The following is a 23787-nucleotide window of genomic DNA, read 5'->3' as shown; positions in this document are numbered from 1 at the left end:
ACCGACCTATTCAGCCAAGCTTTTTAATTAGGAATGTTTTGGAGACATTACAGAATTGTATTCACTTACATTATTCTATTTATGTTATAAAATGTTATTCTATTTTATTGTATCCGCTTTTTTATTAGTATTTATATTATTATATATGTTTTCCATCTATACATTTTATTTATCTTTTTTAGTTTGGTTTTTTTATCTAGCTTTTATTTAACTATTTTCTTCTATAGCATTACAATCTATTTTTTTATTTTTTAACACTATTTTATTCTTTTCAATCTACTTGAACTTTAACTATCTAGTTCTTTAATGTAGTTTTATGTTTTACTACTATTGCTGTTATTATAGATTTTAAATCTATTTTATTGAATTGTTTTTGTCTTTTCTGTTGTTCTTACGCTCTGCACTTGTGTCTTATTATCGGCTTGTCAATCATCTGTGAAGCGCTTTGACCTGCACGAAAGGTAAAGGTACTTTACTGTCCCATACACATAGCGAAATTCATACTCTGCATTTAACCCATTTACAGCCAGCCATTTACAACGCCCGGGGACCAACTCCAGATCTCCAGTGCCTTGATCAAGGGCACTGACTGGAGAACCTAGTACATGTTTTTTGATGGTGGAGGAAACCCACGCAAACATGGGAGGACATACAAACTCCACACAGAAAGGCCCAGAACAACCTGGATTCGAACCCAGAACCTTCTTGCTGTGAGGTCACAGTGCTAACCATTGGGCCACCATGCTGCCTGGTGCTATACAAATAGAGATGATTGATTGATTGAATGACTGAAAAATTGCAGACGTGTTCAATAAGAACATTTTGCACTAACCTAAAACAGCCGATGTAATGTAAGTCACTGAAAATAAATAGTTGATTTCAGTAAATTTTTGCAACTTTTGCCTACTTCTCTTTATCTCTTCTATTACAAAATCCTGATAAGTACCCAAGTGAGATCTTGGCCTCCTATCAATGTCCCGAGCGCTTTACTGTAATGGAATCAATACGGCTATTATCTCAAACAAACCACACGCATCAATATGCGGCCCCCTGACTCGACTTGGCTATCACTCTGCCTCCCTCAGCAAAGAAACACTGGATCTGTGTGTGTGTGTGATGCAGACCTGCCATATGAGCCATAATTCAAACTTGGCCTTTCAATAAGCTAAACCTCGACTTGCTTTTGCAAATGTTGCCTGTCTCACATCTCACATTAATATTCTTCACGTCTGCTGAGTAGGCCTGAGCTCCTCCTCGACACCGACCATCGCTTCCATATCATTATCTGTAAGAGCAGGGTCACACACACACACACACACACACACACACTGGACTTGTATTCAGCCATCGATACAGGCTGCATTTAAATGGACGTATGCATCATTGATGGCTGATTTTATCACAGCTGTTATGAGCAAACACCATGGTTTATTTTCCATCCAGAGACAAAACTACAGACTTGACACTACACTACAGGAAGGGCTTTTATAATGAATGGATGATTATTCAACATACAAATAAAGCTATTTAGATATATAAGATGAAAAGACTAAACAAAATGTATGCAATATAAAACACATGCATGCTAATTTTGATCGGCTGCAGAAATATTTCCCTTATTAATTATTACCGCACTTAGACCAGGAGGATCAAAAACAAATATTTTAGAGACTTTTTAGGGATCAGCCGGACTGAAATGTATGTCCCTGAAAGTTTCTATCTCCGTGTTAGAAAAACTAAACAACTCTTCTTGTATCTGTAAATATTCAACTGTTTATATGATAAAAAGCCATAATACTCCTTGCACTCTCACAAGATAACATGGGAGCGACTGACCGACTTTGTGAAAAAGCACAGAATGCTCCTGAAGGCAGAGCATGCGTAGACATTGACTTCTTGTTATTATGACTTCATATTTATCAAAAAAAGCTGCTGTAGAAGGCTTTCGTTAGTCACTTTTTGTACTATGATGTGAGTGCTGTAAAACTGACTCCTTGCTTGCGCAAGTAAAAACAAACTTTAAAAGATCTTCAGTGTTCCTGTCTATTCTTTGATAAATAATTATCCTAACACTCCGAAAACTATATATATATATATATATATATATATATATATATATATATATATATATATATATATATATACATATATAAAAAAGGGAATTTGTTCCTGAGCAGGAGGTGAAACAACATCAACATCATTAACAGTAATGAGCAGGCTTCAACCAGGAAAAGTTAAAAACCTTCAAATAGTGAATTTGTCGCCTTTGATATCTCCAATGAAGTCTTCACAAATGTATCCAAACCAAATATGTGTATCAAACTGGTGCAGGTTAATTAAAACACAGATATGGAGGGGGGCACTCACGTTGAGAAGGCGTTGTTCTGCCTCTCACAGCGGATGCCCTTGCAGTTATTGGGTTCTTCTGAGGCCTTGGTCTCATAGTAGAAATACAGCTGGTTCAGACCATTGGCAAACGCCAGCAGGACCTACACAGGAAACACATACGCATGGTGATGTTCACGTATAGTGCGTTCCATTTACCTCGGAACTCAGAAGCCGAAGCTGAGAATGACGTCACACCCGAGTTAAATGCGTTCCATTTACAAGTCGGATTTTCATTGTTTTCATTAGCTCTAGCCAAGTTAGCCATTATTAGCAAAGCCAGTTTATAACAACACATTATGCAGTTTTTTGTGCATACAAACAGCGTAACAACATGTCCACTGATAGAATATGGACAGCACTGCGTGTACGACTGATTTAATGAGACACAAATAAGACAGAAGTGCTTAAAACTTTATATTTCTACGGCTTTCACAACTGATGATGCACGAAGCAGCCATGTTGGATTTGTAGCTCGGGGTACTCCGTGGTTGCCCGAGTTCCGAGCTCGGAAATCCGGGGTCAGGGGGGCGTTTCCGACTTTGACCTCCGAAAATCCGACTTCTGAGTGCAAATTGAACGCACTTTCATATCACGAGAGATCATTTCCAACACAATTTATCTAAGAAAAAAACCATTCAGCACTCATGTGAGCAGCTTTTCTTAGTTTGAAATGAAGCAGTTCTGGATCTCACAACAGTAACTTCTGTTACAGGGATTGACCCTCTGCTCCTCCAGGGCATTTTGAAACACGGCTTTCTTCTCAAACAGGAACAAGAGCATTACGTAAAAGCTGCAACTGAGTGAGCATGAAGCAGCGAGGCTTCTGCGCCTCGGGGCTCACTGGGATTGATTTTAGGACTACAGGGAGCTGAGCAGTTCTCATGTGGATTGTGTTGTGGGGTAGCAGTTCCCCTGAGAGGGAATAATGAATTCTGGATGTAACTATAATAGGCCTGTTGTGTCCTTCTGCCATCAGTGAAGGATTTTCTTGCTCTCTACATCATCAAAGATGCAGAGTGTTGTTCAGTTCATAGGGAAATATGCGCTAGATGGAGGGAAAATACCATTACAATCATTTCATGGAAAGTCACAGAATTTGAAACCGATATATTAATTTCTTCAATTGAGTCTGGTGATTGTTTTTAGGTCAAAATTTCCACTTTAAACATTAAAACTCAGGACTGGATTTCCGTCAAACTGTGAACTAAATGGTCTTAGCCGTACTTGTATAAACTTTTGGGAAGTTTAATTTGCAGCAAAACATCAGATTTTATAAACTCTTTGAATGTTTTGTGTGCAAAAATGAATTGGATTTGTAAAGTAACTTAAGCTGTCAGATAAATGTAGATAATAGAGTAGCATTAGCAAAGAAAGTGGAATAATAAGAAACAACTTAAGTGCAAGTACATCACATTTGTACTTTAAGTGCAGTACCTGAGTAAATGTACTTAGTTGCATTTTACTTACATACATTCTAACATTATATATATGACAGAAAATAAGGAAAAGCATAATAAGTCCCCTTTAAAACCAAATACTGACATTGAGAAGCAACAACACACACACATACAAAACTGAATCTACAAGCTAATTGTGAAGTAGCCTGTATATTGTGTGTAGGCGATTCAAACCACAGCTTTGTGTCCTATGAGGAGGATAACGACGTCTTACCAGACAGTAAATGAAGAGGAACTTGAGGATGTCCAGCAGCATCCTGCCCAGTGAGATCTGCAGTGGCCCGAGGTGGGAGTTGGCGGTGAAGAGGGAGATGAGTCTGAGCGAGCTGAAGATGTTGGCGATGGCGAACAGAGCCTCGGCTATCAGCGTGGGGTGCCACATCTCCCATTCCTCCCTGGGACGAGAGGAGTTATACTGGAGGAAGGAGAGACATGGGGGAAAAAGAGAGGAGGAGGGAGGCAAGGGAGGAAAGGATGAGGAGATTAGATGAGAACATTGATCAGTACAGTGGTTAGTTTAGGACGTGTTAGTCTCGCATTGCCAGACCTTCCTCCACAGCGCTGCGGAGGAGGGTCTGGGTAGTCCACACAGCATTCCGGGATGGGAGAAAAACGTGCTCTGGTTTATTGCCATTTCTTTAAACCAATCACAATCGTCTTGGCCGGCGCTAGGCACCGGAGGGCGCCTCGTGCCTCTGCAAAATAGCCTCGGGAAGGAACTTGCTTTGGTGGAACGTGTACGTTCAAAAGTTGTTTTAGTCGTGCAACAGAAAACTCAGATTGGATAGATAGTCTAGCTAGCAGTCTGGATTTACCCTGCAGAGATCTGAGGAGCAGTTAACCATAGTCCTCAAATCCACCGGAGTTTAGAATGCCAACACAAAGAAAGCGGAAGGTAACGGACATCTGGCCGAAAAAGAATGACATCCGGCAGAATTTCAGCGGCACCGGAGCAATCCTGGAAGTGGAACGCCGTGGATATAGACTAAGGACGCGTTAGCTTAGCACAAAGATTAAATAATAACCATAATAATAATACATTTATTTTATATAGCGCTTCAAAAGGTATTCAAAGGCACTTTACAAGGTAGAGACAAAGAAAAACAATGACAAGATCAGTATAACAACAATAACAACTAGAGATAAAGGTGCAGCAAAACAGCACAGAAACAGGTTAAAAAAAAAAATGGAAATTTGGTTGTAGGTTTAAAGCAGCTTTAAAGAGATGGGTTTTGAGTGTGTTTTTTGAAGTTAGCAAGTGATGTGGAAAGTCAGAGGTGTTGGGGTAGAGAGTTCCAGAGGGAGGGGGCAGCAGCGGAGAAGACCCTGCCCCCCCCAGGTTCGGTGCAGGGCGAAACTGCCGGCCTCCCCCAAAAGAGGGAAAATGCACCTTTCCTTCTGCCGATCTAGCTGTTTCTGTATACTTCCAGGCTTTGCGCTAAGCTAGGCTAAATGCTTTGTGGGCCAATATAAACACACAGAGAAAAAAATAAAAGTATTTGTTGCTTGTTTAAATGCCTAAAACAACCTATTTACAGAAAACCGACAAAGAAAATGTGAATTAGTATGCCATTTAGCAGAAAAAGAGGACACAACGAGGTGACACAATAAAAAGGAGCAGCAGTCAAACCTCAAATGATGGAAAACAATGTATTTTATTTTATTTTTTAACTCTTTGCACTTTACAGTTGAGTCCATGTTTTTCATCGTTCTCTTTCTGGCCTCCAAAATCCTCTCATACTCTCTTTTTTCTGTCTTATCTCTCTCTTCTCTAAGGCTCTTAAGGTCAAGTCCTTTTTGTCTTTTCATGATTTAAAAAAGGGTTATACATGCATTGATATGGACCCATCTTCAGCATTGTAATGCCCTCTATGTTAGTGTGAGCCAGGCCTCCCTGTAATGCTTGCAGTTGGTCCTGAATGTTGAAGCCTGTCTTTGAACATGCAAGAGAGAGCACATTTCCACCCTACTGTACCGGCCTCCCTTCACTGGCCTCCCGGTATGTTTTAGGAATGAGTTTAAGATTTTATTTTTTGGGCTAGCTCCAACCTATCTCTCTGACCTTTTACAGCCTACACATATCCTATTAAGTCACTCAGTCCCACTGACCAGTTATTTCTGGTTGTCACATTCAATATAAAATGCTTTATATTATTAATTTATCTGTCACTCTCCATCACGCTCCCAACAACCATTTTCTCTCTCCACTTCCCTCTCGGTTGTCTTGTGCTTGGCTTTCTCCTCATTCTAAATTCAGCCATTATACTTCCACAGGTCGTCTGTCTTGTTAGCTCCGCCGCTATTAGCATTCACACACGCACACAGATGCACACCTATTTATTTAAAGACACCTTTTCTCAAATGTCTGTCTGTCTGTCTGTCTGCCTATCTGTCTGTCTGTCTGTCTGTCTGTCACACACACACACACACACACACACACACACACACACACAATGATAAAGCAAGATTTTGCAAGAGGCCGTCAGCAGGATTTTAAATGCTTATGTGTGTGTGTTTGTGTGTCCTTGTATTTGTGTTAGTGTAATGTAAGGATATAGTTGTGTGTATGTGCACACATTATATCTGTATGTATATATGTGTGTCCTTATAAAACGGTGTGTGTGTGTGTGTGTGTGTGTGTGTGTGTGTGTGTGTGTGTGTGTGGGACCTGTGGAGGAGGGCCACCCGTCACCATCAGTGACTCACAGCTGCTGCAGATGGCCCGGCCGTCTGGTGTGTGTGTGTATGTGTGTGTGTGTGTGTATATAATTACACTATTGGCTCTTAATAAATAAATAGATCTTGGATGTATGCAGAGTACCATTACAGATGAAAAATGTGCTGTGAAAGTGAGAAAATGATTGCGTCAAAGTGAAATGACTCCAGTTTGTTGTTTTAAAGGTCAGTTCATATAGTCTAGTGCTCATTTTAACTCCTTTATATACTGTTGGCTAGTTTTTATCTACAACAACGCATCATATTCTATAAGATCATCATATATTTGTACAGTTGCTTTCCTCTGAGAACCACATATCTCTAAAAAGTTTTTAAAGTGTTCCTGGTGTCAGAAAAACAGCCCTGTTTTCATAGCCTGGTTAACACCAGACCCTTCTCAGTTGTAACTGAGAGTGGGTCTGGGCAAGGTTCATTCGCAGCTCATTTCCAAAGGGGCGTCACCAACAGACACCGCTCAAATGCCTCTGGGCGCAATTGGATAGTCCTTCAACCAATCAGACTAACGATCCGGGTGACGTAGCAGCGACAGCGGCATCAACAGGTTGCTGCGCTTCGGTGGCCGTCATGTTGAATGTAAACAAAAAGCTGCTTGCCGTCGCTGCGCTATCTTCATCGTGTAAAGCCCGTCTCAATGGTTGTGATTGGTGCCTCAATTTGGAAAAACTGGAAATTGGCTTGAATGGGCTCTTGGCCAGACTTCCCAGGCTACTGTTTTCAGCTTTGTGACGATGCATTTTCCAGCTGATCCAAGAGTTTTTTTTAAAGACTCAATTTAGCTTAGGGACCGTTCGGTATTTATGGAATGGACCACCGGAGGAAAATAAGGGAGGGTCATGTCTTTTTATTCTTTGTTGAGGGGAGGGTCACCCAACATTTTTTAGTCTGGGGGGGGGAGGAGGGGGTCACCCAACTTTTGTATTCATGAAAAGAGCAAAATTTCAAAGTGGCTTGTTTGGTGCATATTTTTCCATGTAGCTCTCAGTCTCGGCCCCCTAGCAGATGTGTCTGACCGCATACGCGGAGTTTGCCCCCCCTGGTGGATGAAACGGGTAATTGCATTTTTTTAAAAAATAGTGGAATAATTATGTCTGGCATGACAAGATATCTTATAAATATTTTAAATAACACAAAACAACTAAATGGTGGTAGGTAATACATCTGATTTCATATACTGCTTTACTAAAAATAATACCTGGCTGACGATGGGAGCAGCAGGAAGCAAAACACGAAAATGACTGTTGCACTATCTGGACATCTTGCCGTGCCAAGGTTGCAATAAAGGTTTCCTAAATGCCATGTATATACATGTGATGTCAGCTTACTAATTGATTGCGGGTTTTGTGTAGATTTGGACTTTTATACGTTTATTCCACTTTGTTTAAACGGCGAAGTGGAGAGGCCTCGTTCACCTGTTTGGAGCTGGCTGGTGAATGTGACGCTCGTATAGGCCTTGCTGGATACACCGTGACTCTGTTTGTGGATCTACTGATCGCTGTGGATTACTTTTTTTTTTCTTCGTGTCATTGGATTACGGCAAAATACATATCTTTTTTCTTAACGTGTCTTAACGTTTTATGGTGTGATTGCGCTTCGTTTCTGCGTTTGGAGAGGCATCTCAACAGACTGTAGGTCGAACGCTGATTGCTGACTGTTACATTTTAGTTGAATTATTCCGCCACCGTCTGTCTATTGCGTTCCAAGACAGTCGTGCCGCGATTGGCGATTGATTATTATCCAGTGTGCTTTGCAGAATGGTCTCAATGTTTTATTTTTTTATTTCATGTGAATACTAGTTTACTAGAGGAGTAACTTAGTACTTGAAGTAATGCAGTAATGCATGAAGTGTGCATTTAGTTTCCATGCTTATTGTGTTTCCACAACAATGTTATTGAGTAAATCTACTGAAATGGCCACCACACCATAACAGTGGGCTGCGATATGTAAGATGAGAAAGCAGAGGTTTAGTCACATATCTCATTGCTGTAAAAAAACAATGGGCTTCTGTATGTTTGCCAATCGCAAACCAGTACAGAAGGCATCAATAAAACGTTGGGGAGGGTCATGCCTCTTTTCCCAATTATTTTGGAAAGTCACAGAAAATGTATTGCTGGCAAAGGGAGGGTCAGGTCTATTTTGATGAAAGATCCCAAAACTCCTCCGGTGGCCCCTTAAATAAATAACGAACAGTCCCTTAAGAAGGAGGAGGATATTCTCAACACACAAAGGAACGCTTCATCCTTCAGTTTATCACAAACATTCAACATCAACACATCTGGAGATACATGGTTTTCACTGGACAGGGAGGGGATGAAAAACTGTCACCTGAAAAGCTGTCAGACAAATGAAGTGTGTAGTTTACCTTAACGTAGGCCACTATCTTCAGTGATATGGTGGCCAGGTAGAGTGAGTTCATGGCGAAGTCCATCAGGTTCCACCAGTCGTGGATATACTCTGTAAATCCCCCGTCCCACATCTCCTTAATCTCTGCCCAGATGAACCCTGAAACACACACACACACACACACACACACACACACACACACACACACACACACACACACACACACACACACACACACACACAGTCATGCTTGTGTGAACACATTATTGTCATCCATCAGTGGATTCTGTTTGCTCGCTTTCTGCTCCGTGACCAAACTTTTGCTGAATATTTTTTCTTTTGGCAGCAGCCTCGGGCGGCGAGCAGAGAGCGAAGACATTTGTTCTGTCCCACTGACTTTAGTCAACGTCAGGATTTATTGTAAATAATTCACAAGTTAATTTCTATTTTATCTGTTCTCCCCAGAATATCTGCTCTCCTGAGTTTTTATGATTATGTGTAGACACGTACTTCTCCATACTCAGTGTAGCACCTACCTACAGTTGTTGGTGGTCGGCATGCCCCCAGTTTGGAGAAGCAGGCAGGAGTACCGACACGGAAGCTAAGCAATGTCCTGCTGCGGATGGGGGCAGCAGCTAAATGTACTTTAGAAACCTAAAAAACATCTATATCAGTTTAAGTGTACGCTATATTTAGAATATTTTCACAGCTTTACCTTGCAGTCAGACAGCCCTTTACTATAGGGAACTGAAGCCGTTATCTCTGCTCAAGAGTTGCTGCTCTATCGCTGCCTCGTTCGGTTGGTTTGTTTGTGTTATTGTGTGACTTTGAGGTTTTAAAGGGTTATTTTATAATCATGTATAGAAGCACTTTGAAGATGCATCGATAATTGTTTTATAATCGCCCACCCTAACTAGACATTTATTCTTTTGCATTTAAGACTTAAATTCAAAATCGATTGATCCTTGATCGAGAACAACAAATGAAGGAGCTATATATGCTCTAATTTTTATCATGAGCAATACAACCAGCTGATGATCAATTGTTGTTTCTTTTTGTATCAAAAGCGTTTTGTAGCCGAGTGTTTCAAAGAGTGGAAGAGAAGACAAAGGAGAACAGATGGTTTTGTTATTTTTCCAAGAGATTATGGTTATGATTTGGAAATCATTGGTGGCAGCTTTGAGAGAGAATATGGAGATGCAATCACTCATTTTCACACTCATCCCACCCTCTCACACACACACACACAAACACACACACACACACACACACACACACACACACACACACACACACACACACACACACACACACACACACACACACACACACACACACACACACACACACACACACACACAACCACCTCCTCCACACAATCAGAAGCATCCGACCACACACATCCACATAGCAGCATACACACACGCTCACACACTCCGAGTCCTCTTGATGATACGTTTTTTTTCTCGCATATTCATTTTAAATCTGGATGTTTTGTACTGTCTAGAACAGACATTTCTTCATCAGAGTACAGCTGCTCAAGTCTTTAGATACTTGAGATACAAGACATTTTTTAAAGAGAAGACGCCAAGAAAGAAAAAGGAAATACAAATAAAAATTGTGACGTGATGCCATACATCATTAAAACTCAGCCTTTTACACCTCAAAGTCTGTTTACAGGTGTTAGGGAGTACTTCTGTATAAGTACCTCAAAATATTTTAACTCACAGCTGGATAACAGACAGAACAAATACAGTTTGGAATTTTATTTTGTGTGACCGAATCATAAAAAAAAAAACTTAAATAAAATATGACTTCACATCCATGTTTTCAGCAGCTTCGTTGGAGTTTGAGAAGTTCTGATGAGAAGTTGAATAAACTTGGCACGTACCCACTACCCACGGGAGAATCATCCACTCGACGAGGGTGGGCGGGGGTCCCTGCATGTGCAGGTTGGTCCGGGCAATGTGCTGCGAGGCCAGCAGCAGGAGGAAGAGGAAGGTCAGGTAGGACGCCGTGTGACAGATGAACTTGATGAAGGGCTTCTTGATGAAGCGTCCCAGAGCGCTCTTTGGAGCCAACAGGTAGATCTGAAGAGGGCGAGACACAAGTTTACAAATCATTCATTGAGATTCCTGATGTTGCTTGTGTACTTGAGCTTTTGAAACAAAAAGAGAAACAGAGACGTAAGTTAGATTGTGTTCACGCTCAGCCACCTGCCACTTCTTATCGTTGGAAAGGGTTATTGTTTTTGCTGTAATGATGCTTGTTTACTTGTTCTGCTCATGTACTCGCTACTGGCAACCTCAACATACTCTGAGTCATGCCAGTGAGGCTTTAAAAGGAATTTAATAACAGAGAGAGAGAGAGAGAGACGTTTACATTATTTAAACACTAATGTTTAATCACGTTGAATCAATATTCTGATTATTGAATGTAACCACTATAAGGGCCATTTCACACCTGAAAGTCCGAACCGAGGTCCGGACCAAGGTTCATGTTTTTGTTACATTTGATCCTGTTAGTTTTGGTTTCACACTGCAAGCGCGCTAAAGAACTCTACATGACATAACTACATCCTGTCGTTGTCACCTACGTGAGCCGCGTCTCCCGATACTAATAATTGATTGCTTTGTAGACCGGCTCCCCCGTCCTCTTGTATCCTCTCTCTCAGTTTTTGTATGTTTTTTTTCCAACTGGCTGCTGCTCTCCCTGTGCTCCCGTGGCTCTTTTTTGTCTTGTTGCGTTGAGAAACAAGACACAGGAACTTTACTTGGGTTGTGAGGAGCTGCAGCATCAGAGACACATACATGTACATTTACTACCACTTACCAAGTGAACTGCTGATTTATTCTTTGCTCTGATTTCCGACAGCTGTCTGCTCTGACCGCATTCACCGTCACACTCTCTCTCTAGTCTATATCAACGCCGTTCCACTTCTATTGCTCCGGTGCAGCCGGAAATTCCACTGGATGTCCTTTTCGGCCGGATGTCCGTTACCTTCTGCTTTCTGGACTTAACTGCTCCTCAGATCTCTGCAGGGTAAATCCAGACAGCTAGCTAGACTATCTGTCCAATCAGTTTTCTGTTGCACGACTAAAACAACTTTTGAACGTACACATGTTCCACCAAAACAAGTTCCTTCCTGATTCTATTTTGCAGCACCACCGTGGCTCCGTTATTCCTTAAAGGAGCTATATGCTTATAACATGACGATAGCCTGCCAGAACCTCCTGGATTTGGTCCGTGAGTCCAAACAATAAAAAAAAATGCTTCTACACTAGAAACGAACCAGACCATAGTTCAGTTAGATCTGGACCGAGACTACCTCTTTTGGTCGGACAAATTTCGACTGTTTGGTCCGGGGGAGGTTTCACAACTGTAATTTTGTTTCGGATCAAACTGAAAAGTCCAAACGAGGTAGGTGAAAAAGGCCCCGAAGTGATTTATCTTGCTCAGAATAAACATAAGCCGTAAGTATGGTATTCATGTCATTAAAGTCACAAGTATTTGTATTATAAGTAAGGAGTACAAATATTCTCCTAAAGAGAAGTCCGCCAACTTCTTTTTCCTCTTTCAAACATCCTCGTTGGCTTCTCAAAGATAACAACAGTCTGTCCTTTCACTTTGTTTGTTTTTAGGTTGAGTTTCCTGGCAACGGCTCCTCCAGCCAATAAATGAAGAGTTTTGCTTAATTGCTGCCTGGCAACAAATTTACTTTAAGGAAGAAACGGTAGTTTAGCTGCAGGAGCCTTCTTTCATCCCTCCCTCATTTCTCTCTTTTCATCCATTTCCTTTTTTCTTTCTTTCCAGCTTTCCATATTCTTCTATTCATTCACTCTTCTATCACTTCTTTGTTATCTTACCATTCTTTCTTTCCTTCATCTGACCCTTTTATTCTTTCTTCTTCCCTTCCACTGATGCTTCCCTGTCTACTTTTTTTTCTCCCTTGTTTACACTTGCTGCCTTGATTTCTCTTTTCTCAAACTCTCTCTCTACCTCTCTCTCTCCCTCTCCCCCTCTCTCTCTCATCCTGCTTCCTCACACTTCCTCTTTTCTGCATTTCTTCCTAAGTTCTCTGCGTAGTATTTTTGCTCCTTGTTCCCTTTTTTCTCTTTCTATTTTCTTGACACCTATATAGTTTCTCCTTCATCCATCCCTCCCTCCTTTCCTTGTTTACAGAACTCTCTCTTTCTTTCCTCCCTCCGTACCAGTGAGAAGAAAGGAAACAGGAGCCCAATGATGAAGCAGGTGACCAGTTTGACCGCCCAGTGTCGTCTCCTCCAGCCCGGGAAGCCGTCGTACCACAGCGTGGCCAGCAGCTGCTGGCAGTTGGGCTGGGCCACAAACTGCAGAGAGAGGACCAGACGTTAGGAAACAGTTTCAGTGTCATTTTCTGGAAACAAATGAGGGGAACATTGTTATCAAATGAACAAAACACAATGTGACTTTTTGTCTTTGAGTTGTTTACTTCCTGCCTTGATGAAATCCGTTTTAAGTGGCTCATATATCATTCGGAGGTGTTTTGGGGTATAAAGCTGCTGATAAGAGATAGAGTAACCTTCAAAACATGTTTCGTGGGCGCCCGGATAGCTCAGTTGGTAGAGGGGGCGCCCATATATAGAGATTTACTCCTCGACGCAGCGGGCCCAGGTTGGACTCCGACCTGCGGCCCTTTGCTGCATGTCATTCCCCCCTCTCTCTCCCCATTCATGTCTTCTGCTGTCCTATCAAAATAAAGGCTGAAAGTGCCCAAAAAAATAATCTTTAAAAAAGAAAGAAAAAAAACAACCTGTTTCTTTCTTCTTTTCGTGGAGCTCACTGTACTCAGCTTCCAGGGCTACAATACTTGAGTCCGGACTCAAGACGTTTTTCTATTGTCTCAGACTTGTCTTGGACTCGTTGGTATTTGGACATGGACTTGCCTCGGACTCGGCCATTGGACTCGCCAAATATTGTAGTTGGTCTCACCCGAGTCCAGCACTATATGCTTTTTTTCTAAAGTAACTTCCTCCTTCAAAACAAAACAAACGATGAAGCGCGCTCGTTCAGAAAACAGGTATTGATTTATTTCAAAATCTATCTAGAACAGGCACTGGTATTGGACCTCGGTACATGCCTGGCTGCGTCATATACCTCAATCATCAGGCATCAATCATTTTCATTTTGTCCACAGACACGTCAGCGAGCACTTTGTACTGAGAATTCTTCAGGACAAGTAATACATTCAAGAATGTGAAGATATCTGTTTTTTTTAGTGACATCTGTGCTGCTTGTAATTTGTTACATTTTCCATCGGCAGCCCAGAATGTTCTTGTTACATCAGAATAAAAATACTCAACATCTGAAATGTGAAGCTCCACTTCAGCTTACTGTGACTGAAGTGAAATTGGTACACTTAAAGTAAATAATATGGCCTAATTTGATCCTTACTTTCTCTGTCTTGACTGTCTCTCATTTGGAATCGCTCTCGACTAGTCCTGGTCTTGGAGTCTTGGACTCGACAAAGGTGGACTTGACTACAGCCCTGGCAGCTTCTAACTTCTGACTTTGGTGTCATCAGATACAATAAAGTGTAGAGATACAATAAATAAAAGCACAAGATTTAAACTTTATTTATAAATATATATATCATCCTTCATCAGCAGCACAGACATGGAAAACACGTTATGATCTTTATTCTTTCAAATGCTTTACAACAAGCTTCAAACAGGTCAGTCTGTGCACGTTTTACCTTCCTCTGTGATCTGCTGACACACCAGAGGTTACAGTACTTCCTGCCCTGACAGAAGTGTAGCTGCTCTGTTGCTTCCATTTACATCTCATTAGAGCTCATCTCCTAACACTGTTGGCATTACACCAGAGGCTGTTTGTCCCCATCAGCCCTTCAGCTGCCCTCTGAGTCACCAAGAAGCAGCTCAGTCCTCCTTTCTTTTTCTCTCAATTTCCTAGTCCCATTGCACACTTCCATTTCGTCTTCTATCCATCAATCAATCAATCAATCCTCTCTGCTCCCTCCTTTCTTTGCTCTCTCTGCTGCTCTCTATACCATTTCATCTCGTTTTTCCCTTTCCCTTCTTTCGTCCTTCTTCCCTCATTATGTCTGAGTGATTTGTCTGATCTTGGATTGTAGATAAGTCTCATACTCTAATAAGACTTGCGAAGACAGCAGGTTATCTATCACTGTAAGTGTGTGTGTGTGTGTGTGTGTGTATGAGTCAATAAAAAGTGTGTTTTCCTATTAAACAAACAGCCTACATAATAAATGAGCTAAATAAACATCTGGCTCAGTTTTGCACATCCACCTTCACACAACAAGCTAAACGCTAAAAGAGGCAAACTGCCAGAAACATTCAGGTCGGAAACTGAAGCCGTCAATCAAACACGACGCTCGGCTGCTTTTCTGAAATTTGGTGGAGGCTGCAGATTTCCACACTTCCTTGTTTTCTTACACGTGTGGGTTTTTTTTTTCTCGTAAATAATTGATCCTGACACATCTTCATTTGGACAGGCCATGACTGATACCTCAGCTCTCTGTGTGGGACTGTAACTCGGAAGTTTAAACTGAAACAGATTTTCCATCACGGCTTCTAACTTTGCGGCATCTTGATACACAAAATGTCACAAGAGCTGTCCATGGTGCTGACCAGGGCCGGCGGCCGTGGTGCTCTGAAGAGGAGCTTGACCAATACGTGGGCTGCCAAAAAAATATAGTCGATTTCCAGAGTTACTTTATGAGGAAGTACTTGTTTTCTTTTCTCAATAAAAGCACATATGTACTGTACATATACAGCACATTTGATATGTATGTTTAATTGAATTTGGCAAACGAATATTCATCAAAATTAAGCTTGGTGTAAGGTCATTCAATACGTGAGATGCCGTGTTTTATCTTTTTAGCACAGGAGGGTTTCTGCTCTCAATTTAATCATCTGATGTCACCTTACACCTCCGATAACCAACAACCTGAGAGAGCAAGAACGGATATGACCTACACACACACACACACACACACACACACCTTTGAGCTGTTCAACGACAATAGCTGCTCACTGCTCGATTCCTCTCAGCTCTGCAGCTACAAACAGGTCAGCCATTGTGTGTGTGTGTGTGTGTGTGTGTGTGTGTGTGTGTGTGTGTGTGTGTGTGTGTGTGTGTGTGTGTGTGTGTGAGAGAGAGAGAGAGAGAGAGAGAGAGAGAGAGAGAGAGAGGATATTGGATAACGAGAGGATTTAATTATATAGATGAAACGATAGAAGCAGAAAAAAAGGAGAAAAGAGGCGAAGGAGAGATAAAGTGTTAGAAGTCAAACCAAGGTGGCTGCTCCCTCTTTCTCCTCCTCCTCTTCCTCTCTTTGCAACCTCCAATCCTCCTTTTCATCCCTCTTCTTCTTTGTCCTCTCCTGTAATTTGTTTTTTGTTCTTTTTCCCCTCCTCCCCATCCCCTCTTCTATCTCTCCTGTCACTAATCCTCTTCATCCTCAATGCTCCTCTTCTTTTTGCACTTTCTCCTTCCTCTGCTCTTTCCATCTCCATCCTCCTCCTCCTCTTCAGCATCAGATTTTTTGCCTCATCCCCTTCTTCTCCACCCCTTAACTCTCCCTGTTTTCCTCCTTTTGCATTCACACTCTCTTGCATTTCTTCTCCTTCATCTGTCTTCTTCACCACCTCTCTTTCTCCAGTCTTCCTCTTCTTAATTTCCGTCTTCCTTCTCTTCCTCTCATTGCAACCTCCAATCCTTTTTCCTCTCTTTTTCCTTCCGCCTTTCTTCTTCCACCTCTTTCCCCTCTTCTATAACTTATTTTTTGTTCTCTTTTCTCCTCCTCATCCCCTCTTCTGTCACTAATCCTCTTCATCCTCAACGCTGCTTCTCTTCTTTTTTGCCCTTTCTCCTTACCACTCTTTCCTCTTTTCCTCCCATCCCCATTCTTCTCCTCTTCTCCTCTAAACCATTTGAATTATCTTCACCTCTCCTTTCCTTTCAGCCTTGCCTTTACTCATTCTCTTCCTTCTGCCGTCCCCCTCCTTTTTTTGCATTTGCTCTCTCCTTTTATTCTCTCCTGTCTTCTTGCGTTTCTTCTCCTCCATCTGCCTTCTTCACCTCCTCTCCTTCTCCAGTCTTCCTAATTTCCCCCTCTCCTCTTCTTTTCCATCTCTTCCTCTCCTCCATCTCTCTCAGCTCCCGTTTGGTTTCCTGTTGCTATGGCAGCAGTATGCTAATGAGGGAGTTGGTCTCCGGGATCCACTAAACTACAGCAGTCTGCTCCTTCCTCTCCTTTTCTTCCGTCAGTCTCAGTCGGCAAACATCCTGGTCACAGTTTACTGTTGGGACCAAAGCACTCGATGTTGACAGAACCCATCCTGCATCACGCTGTCGGGAATGTAATTCGCAATAATGAATAATGACAGGCTGGCTCTACGTTATACCTTACTTAATCTTTCATCCTGAGCACTCAAATCACCAAGGGAAGTTTTTTGATGTCTGGTTTCATTTTTTTTTTTTTTTTTTGATTTTTTTGTTGGGATATTTAGGCCTTTATTTGATAAGATAGCTTAGACATGCAAGGGGAGAAAGAGGGGGAATGACATGCAGCAAAGGGCCGCAGGTGAAACAAGAAACAACAGAATGAAAATGTTCCTACTACTGTTTCATTTATGTTGTATTTAGGTGCTATTTTACTTATATTATGTGCCCCTCTTGTTGTCTGTTTATGCTGGTGCGGCTTTTATTTTACTACTGTATGAACCCAGATTTGATTTGGGTTGTTCCGTTTGTTTTGTTGCTTGTTCTTCACTGATTTACTGTGTCATGTTGTTACATGATGTCGTTTATCTTTTTGGAAAACCTAATAAAAGAGAGATTTCCCTCCATTGAAACTACAGATTCAGAGACATAACTGAGCAGAAACCCCTATCCTTCCTGTGTTTATTTGTATCTGCATGTGTCTCCCTCCATTCAAATTCTCGCTTTTCTCTCTCTTCATACACTTCATTTTCCCAGTGAGCACTGGAAAAGCGCCACTGCACCACCAAGATACATTTCCAGTCTGTCCTAAATTGATTACCATGGTGTGTCTGTCCCTCTCTCTCTCCCAACAAGCCAGGGGTCTCATTTATAGCAGTGTTATTTGCGCTTGTACTGAGAGATACTTGTTCCATAACCACTTTGTAAAATCCAACTAAAATCTAAATTTGTCTTAATATTTAATCGCTGCTGTTTCACCTACGGAGCGCAGGAGGAGATAGCCCGACTGCATGGAACACAGGATAGCATCTAAATACCCTAGCATTAGATAACGGCAGAACACATTGTAAATAACTAAATATCTGTCTTTAATACTGTGCATTTGAATTTTCTTCACCTCTCCTTTCCTTTCAGCCTTGCCTTTACTCATTCTCTTCCTTCTGCTGGAATCAGATAACATAAAAATTAGGGCTGTCAAATGATTAATTTTTTTTAAATTGCGATTAATCGCTGACGTTCTATAGTTAATCGCGATTAATCGCATATTTTATCACATGATTAAAATTCTATTATTTTGCATTTCAGAACAGTTTTTAAGTACATATTAACAATCAAAATAAATACCAGTGTATCTTGATTGGGAATCAAATTAATGCAAAGAAAGTTACTTTATGAACTTGATTTTAAGATTTGTAATTATTTATACTGTAAACAAAAGAAAAATGTGTGAATGTGTCATTATTGCACAATTCCTCCAAGTACCTAACTAAAAAACAAAAAATCCCTACCCTTACCAGAGTCAATATAGTGTTTAGTAACTCCTAAATAATGTTGATTACTCACTGACGTCCAGTGATCACCGGTTAATGAGACAGCGTTTGCAGCACCTTGCAGCTGTTCCAGTGTGGCTGCTTTCTCTGTGTGGTACAGGCTGTGTGTGGGGCTGCTGTCCCCCTCGATGGCAACGACACAGGTCAACCGTAGTTCGTCTTTAAGACCCGAGTCCTCTATGATGCTGACAGGTCTGCAGTTAGTTGCTACCCGTTTCGCAAGAGCTGTAGTCATTTTTTGGGATTTGGTTTCATCCACAGGTCGGCAAGTGGCATGCTAGCGTTAGCATCACGTTAACCGAACTATATGCTTAGCTCTGTAGGTGGTAGCTCAAGCTTGACGTGCTTCGGTGATATTTTAATTTGGCTTTACACAATGTGCATATGGCTTTCGACTTGTCTACGAGCCGTCCGGGAGTTTTGGAAAATAAAAAGCTCCATTCAGAGTTATTGCTGCTGTGTTTCTCCATCATGCCTGCAGCCTGCAACAGCAGGATATGTTAGGAGGAAGTGGCAGCTTGATGATAAGTAACGGTGCTGCAAAGGGTCAAAATAGTAGCCTGTTAGGCACGACCGGGCACGACGCAAAGCCGAGTGAAGTGTAAAATAAATTAATAAATGCTGGCATGCGATTAAAAAAAATTTGTCGCGTCGGCCCTTAATCGCATCGCGATTAACGCGTTAACGCTGATAGCCCTAATAAAAATACTTAAACTAATTGGCTATCAAAATAGTTGCCGATTAATTTAATAGCTGACAACTAAAGTCGATTAATCGATGAATCTTTCCAGCTCTACTATACATGTATTGTTTTCTTGCAATTAAGCACAGCAAAAGTCAAAAGTGTAATTATTCAAGTGGCACACAGCAGGCTCCATACACAGCGACTGTAGGATGTGATATGATGTGAGGACACATTTCCCTCCACAGCAACGAGGTCAGAGTCAGAAGTAAAGCTGGTCTGGGTTCAGATGTTTTCTCAAAGGCTCTCCAGCAGGATGAACTGTTGACGGAGACCTGTATCCACTATTGAAGACAGCTCTTTTTAAGCCGACAACCTTCAAACATTTAAAGATGGTCCGTCAAGATTTCACTTCAACTGTTCATCTTTCATAAATCGGTGCAGGCAGCATATAAAAAAAAAAAAACTCCCTTACGCCCACAAAAACAACAACCAGAACAAGATATACCATGAAATCGCTGCACTGCTGGCAGCCCACTGAGTTTTAGATGACATTTAAAAACAAATCAATCACCAAACATGCAGGAATAAATCAGAGAGTATTAGCTGAGAATTAAAGTTGAAGGGAAGGGAAGGGAAGGCGCACTCACTCATATTAAACAAGTATTGCTTGTAAATTGTTGATAATATTCCAGAGAGGTTTCTTTTGTCTTTACAAGTTGCAGCGATAAAGACAAAAAAAACAAATGAGAAGTATTTTTTTTTTAAATTCCAATTTGCAGCCATTCAGCAGAGACTCTGGGGGGCTGGCACAGACGAGGAAATTAGCTTAGTGGAAAACATGACTCTCCAAAAAAAGGCCCCCAAGCCCCCCGTTTTTATTAAACTCTGATGACTCATGTTAACGTACTGAATGAAGCTGCAGTGCTGCGAGATGAAAAGGTTTTTATGTTACATTCTGCAGAGCGGGACTGTTCTACAGATTACATGATGGAAGGGGAATCAAACATCACTTCTATGTTTTATTTCAGGGTTTATGTGATGAAGAAATAAACTGATGATTTTAAATCCTCATAAATGCCATATGCCCCTTTTCCCTTAAAAACCTGCAAGTTTGAACTCTCATGACTGTGGAAAACAGAAGACACAGCATCTATAAAACCAGCAGAAGAGGATCTAAGGGCTCGCGGAGGAACATAAAATGACAGGGAATCTATGATGTAGGCCGGTCCTAAGCCGTTGAGAGCTTGCTATACAAGTAGTAGGAATTTAAAATCTATTCTAGAGGATACAGGGAGCCAGAGCAGTGTGGCTAAGACCGGAGTGAAGTGTTCTCTCTTCTTTGGTTTTGTAAGCAGTCGAGCTGCAGAGTTCTGGATAAGTTGCAGCCTCTCAATGGACTTTTTAGGAAGACCAGTAGAAAGTGCACTGCAATAGTCTACTTGAAATTAAATCTACACTCAGATCTCATTCTCTTCTCACTGCAGAATGTTTCCACTGCACCCTTTTAATTAGGGCTGGACGATTAATCCAAAAGTAATCAAAAACCGAAATTCAGAACCTCTAACCGACATTGTTTTTTTCCGGTTTTTAAATCCTGTTAATATTTTTCCCACTGTGTGCATGTTCATTCTTCTTTTGACATGATAATATTTAAATGCTTTTTTTTTTTTTTTTTTTAGGAAACTCGCATTTTTACATTAAAACTAAAATGGGACTTTTTTCACAAGACTAATTCATTAATAGCCTAGCTAGACTAAAGCGGTAAAGCGGAGTTAGAAATCCAACTAAAAATTCATCCACCGGCTGGCCGGTTTGCCTGGTACGCCGTGCTTTTATGCTGCATTGGTTACAGAGAATGAGCCGAACAGCGGGCTAGATCTAGCGGTCTGCTGACCCGTTGCCACTCGGTCTAACTGTCCATCCTCCTAACTCCGCGCAGCTCCGGAGAATGTCTCCCGAGCTGCATCAGGCGGCTCTCCCATATGCACGCTCCTTCCAGCGCGCTGCCTGCGACACAGTTTACAGCCCCACTAACGCGTATTGTCACCATGACAACTAACAATAATCACCATTTTGTTGTGTACCAATGAAATCACCACTGCAAACAGTCCAATGGCCGTTCTATCCATTTTATTTCTATGCTGCTCACACAGCATACTGAGCTCCAGATATCGTCACTCCCAAGCCTGTCCCGGGTTTTTTCTATCTTTCTGCCCAGTGCATTTTGGGATAAGGAACATCGTATAATGATTCTGCACAGAAACATCCACGTGTCTCTGCAGCACAAGAACACTGCAAACATCAGCTGATTAAAGGAAGCTGAAGTAAAGAGTTAAGGTGCTCGGGTCACTTCATTCTGCTCCCGACATTAAAATACAATCTGCAAAGCTTCTTTCCAGCTAATTCAATTTCTGGGCAGTCGGCCACTAAACTATGTGAGCCGCTGCTACGTAGTGCAGCCGCGGGTTAATTCAATTTCTCTGCGGCCTGATGTAATCTAAAGAAAGCAATATGGTAACTCAAAGCTATGCTAACACTGATTCAATCTGTCCGTGCACACGCTTGTGATTTATACCCACATATGGAGAGTGCTCATTTGAGTGCTCTCCCTCACTTACTCAGATTTGGGCTCTCGCTCTGTCTTTCTCCTGTCAATCCTGCCGCTCATTGTCATCAACACACTAGTCTGTTTTTCTCTGTCCCACTCTTGGCTTTTTGTTTCTAGCCACTTCTTCCGTTTCTACCTCCTCTCTCTGTCTCTCTATGTCTCTCCTCTCCACCTTCTCCCCTCTGTCTTCCATTCTGTCACTCTCTCCCCTCACCTCAAACGAAACAATGAGGCATGATACTCGCACGATATTTTGATCCAGACCACATAAACAGTACATGCAAAGATTCGGTGGACTACGATATTTAGGCTACAAATGAAGAAATGAGCTCAGTACAAATACAGGAAACAGGAAAGGGCCTGACACTAAAAAACACAATCTAATCTAATAATGTCAGTTATAAGAAAAATATATCTGTATATCTGTATATCTATATAACACTGCAGCTGGTGTGTGTGTGTGTGTGTGTGTGTGTGTGTGTGTGTGTGTATACCCCTCTAATTAAGGACAAATGTTGACAGCAATAATTTATTTGGATGTGGTGAGTAAAACTTGAATGAAGGTAAAAATATTAATCAGCTGTGGATTGCACGCACGCACGCACGCACGCACGCACACTCAATGAATGTATTATTGAGACAACTGTTAATGTATTATTCAGGGATGCAGGAGGTATCACAGGCCCAGACAAAAAAAGAAATGTTAATTATTTAAACACACAAACACAAAATACACACACATTCTCTCTCTCTCTCTCTCTCTCTCTCTCTCTCTCTCTCTCTCTCTCTCTCTCTCTCTCTCTCTCTCATGAATGTTTCAGAGGTTTTATCGTGGGTTAAATGGGAGGATTTTTGCTAAACGTCCCCTTTGAATCTGCAGGTCGACTGGGGAGAAGAGACTGATCAGAAACAACAAGTAGAGCAAAGAAGAAGGAAACAGAAGAGAAAATATGAAACATACATGTCACTGTGATGTTGTTTCTTTAATGTTCAGTGGCTGGATTAATAAAAGAGAGGAAAGAAAACAAGAGGGAGAGGCTGGACGGTAAGAGAAGGAGAACAAATGAGAAAAAAAGACATGGAAAGAAGAACAATTTTTCTTGGCTGTCCTTGTTGGGAAATGTTCAAAAGCAAAAACTGCAAAGTCAACCCTGATAACATGTAAGAGCGTGTGTGCACTTGTAGGGTCAGATCAACCAAATCACACATAAAAAACCCATATTTTTCAGTGACAAAATGGCATTCTCAGCCTATATTATCCTTAAAATTAAGACAGTTTTGGCTCACGTGGTTGCGCGTGCGCCCCATGTACGAAGGCTCAGTCCTTAACGCAGTGGCCGCTGGTTCAATTCCAACCAGCGGCCCTTTGCTGCATGTCATTCCCCCTCTCCCTCCCCTTTCACATCTTCAGCTGTCTGTATAATAAAGGCCTACTATCCAAAAGGTAATCTTAAAAAAAAAAAAAAATGAAGACAGTTTTGTTTTTTGTCCCTTTTCATTTTCAGATATCAGCCAGGATTTCTGCCTCCACCCCACAGTGGAAGTGAAAGGATTTCCATTTGCGGCTCTAAGCCTCACAACATGACTAACAATGTTGTTTCAATGGTTACTTTGCAAAAACAACCAGTGTGTAAAACATAGAGGATCTCAGACATCGAATTAACACCTCAGACTTGTGAAAATCTCAGTATCAAACTTGTTTCTGGGGGGGGGGTCTAATTAACATAAACGAGTACAAATGCAAAATATCAGTCCTTAGACATGCAATCGAAACATGAA

General features: G+C 41.4%; 1 protein-coding gene across 2 annotated transcripts in view; it reads right to left on the bottom strand.

Moving 5' to 3' along the window:
* The window catches only part of trpc5a (transient receptor potential cation channel, subfamily C, member 5a), a 130099-nt gene that overhangs the window by 20623 nt on the left and 85689 nt on the right, over positions 1 to 23787 (bottom strand). For both annotated transcript variants that reach the window (XM_035994083.1, XM_035994084.1), the window contains exons 9-13: positions 13133 to 13270; positions 10813 to 11011; positions 8941 to 9080; positions 4060 to 4260; positions 2368 to 2489 (exon numbers count right to left, since the gene is read on the bottom strand). In XM_035994083.1, coding sequence (XP_035849976.1) covers positions 2368 to 2489; positions 4060 to 4260; positions 8941 to 9080; positions 10813 to 11011; positions 13133 to 13270 — 800 coding nt within the window. The remainder of the gene's footprint in view (positions 1 to 2367; positions 2490 to 4059; positions 4261 to 8940; positions 9081 to 10812; positions 11012 to 13132; positions 13271 to 23787) is intronic.

The sequence above is a fragment of the Sander lucioperca genome, chromosome 17 (genome assembly GCF_008315115.2).
Source record: "Sander lucioperca isolate FBNREF2018 chromosome 17, SLUC_FBN_1.2, whole genome shotgun sequence".
Taxonomy (NCBI): domain Eukaryota; kingdom Metazoa; phylum Chordata; class Actinopteri; order Perciformes; family Percidae; genus Sander; species Sander lucioperca.
Note: the sequence above shows the minus strand (reverse complement) of the source record. Positions and strands in the feature narration are given on the sequence as shown.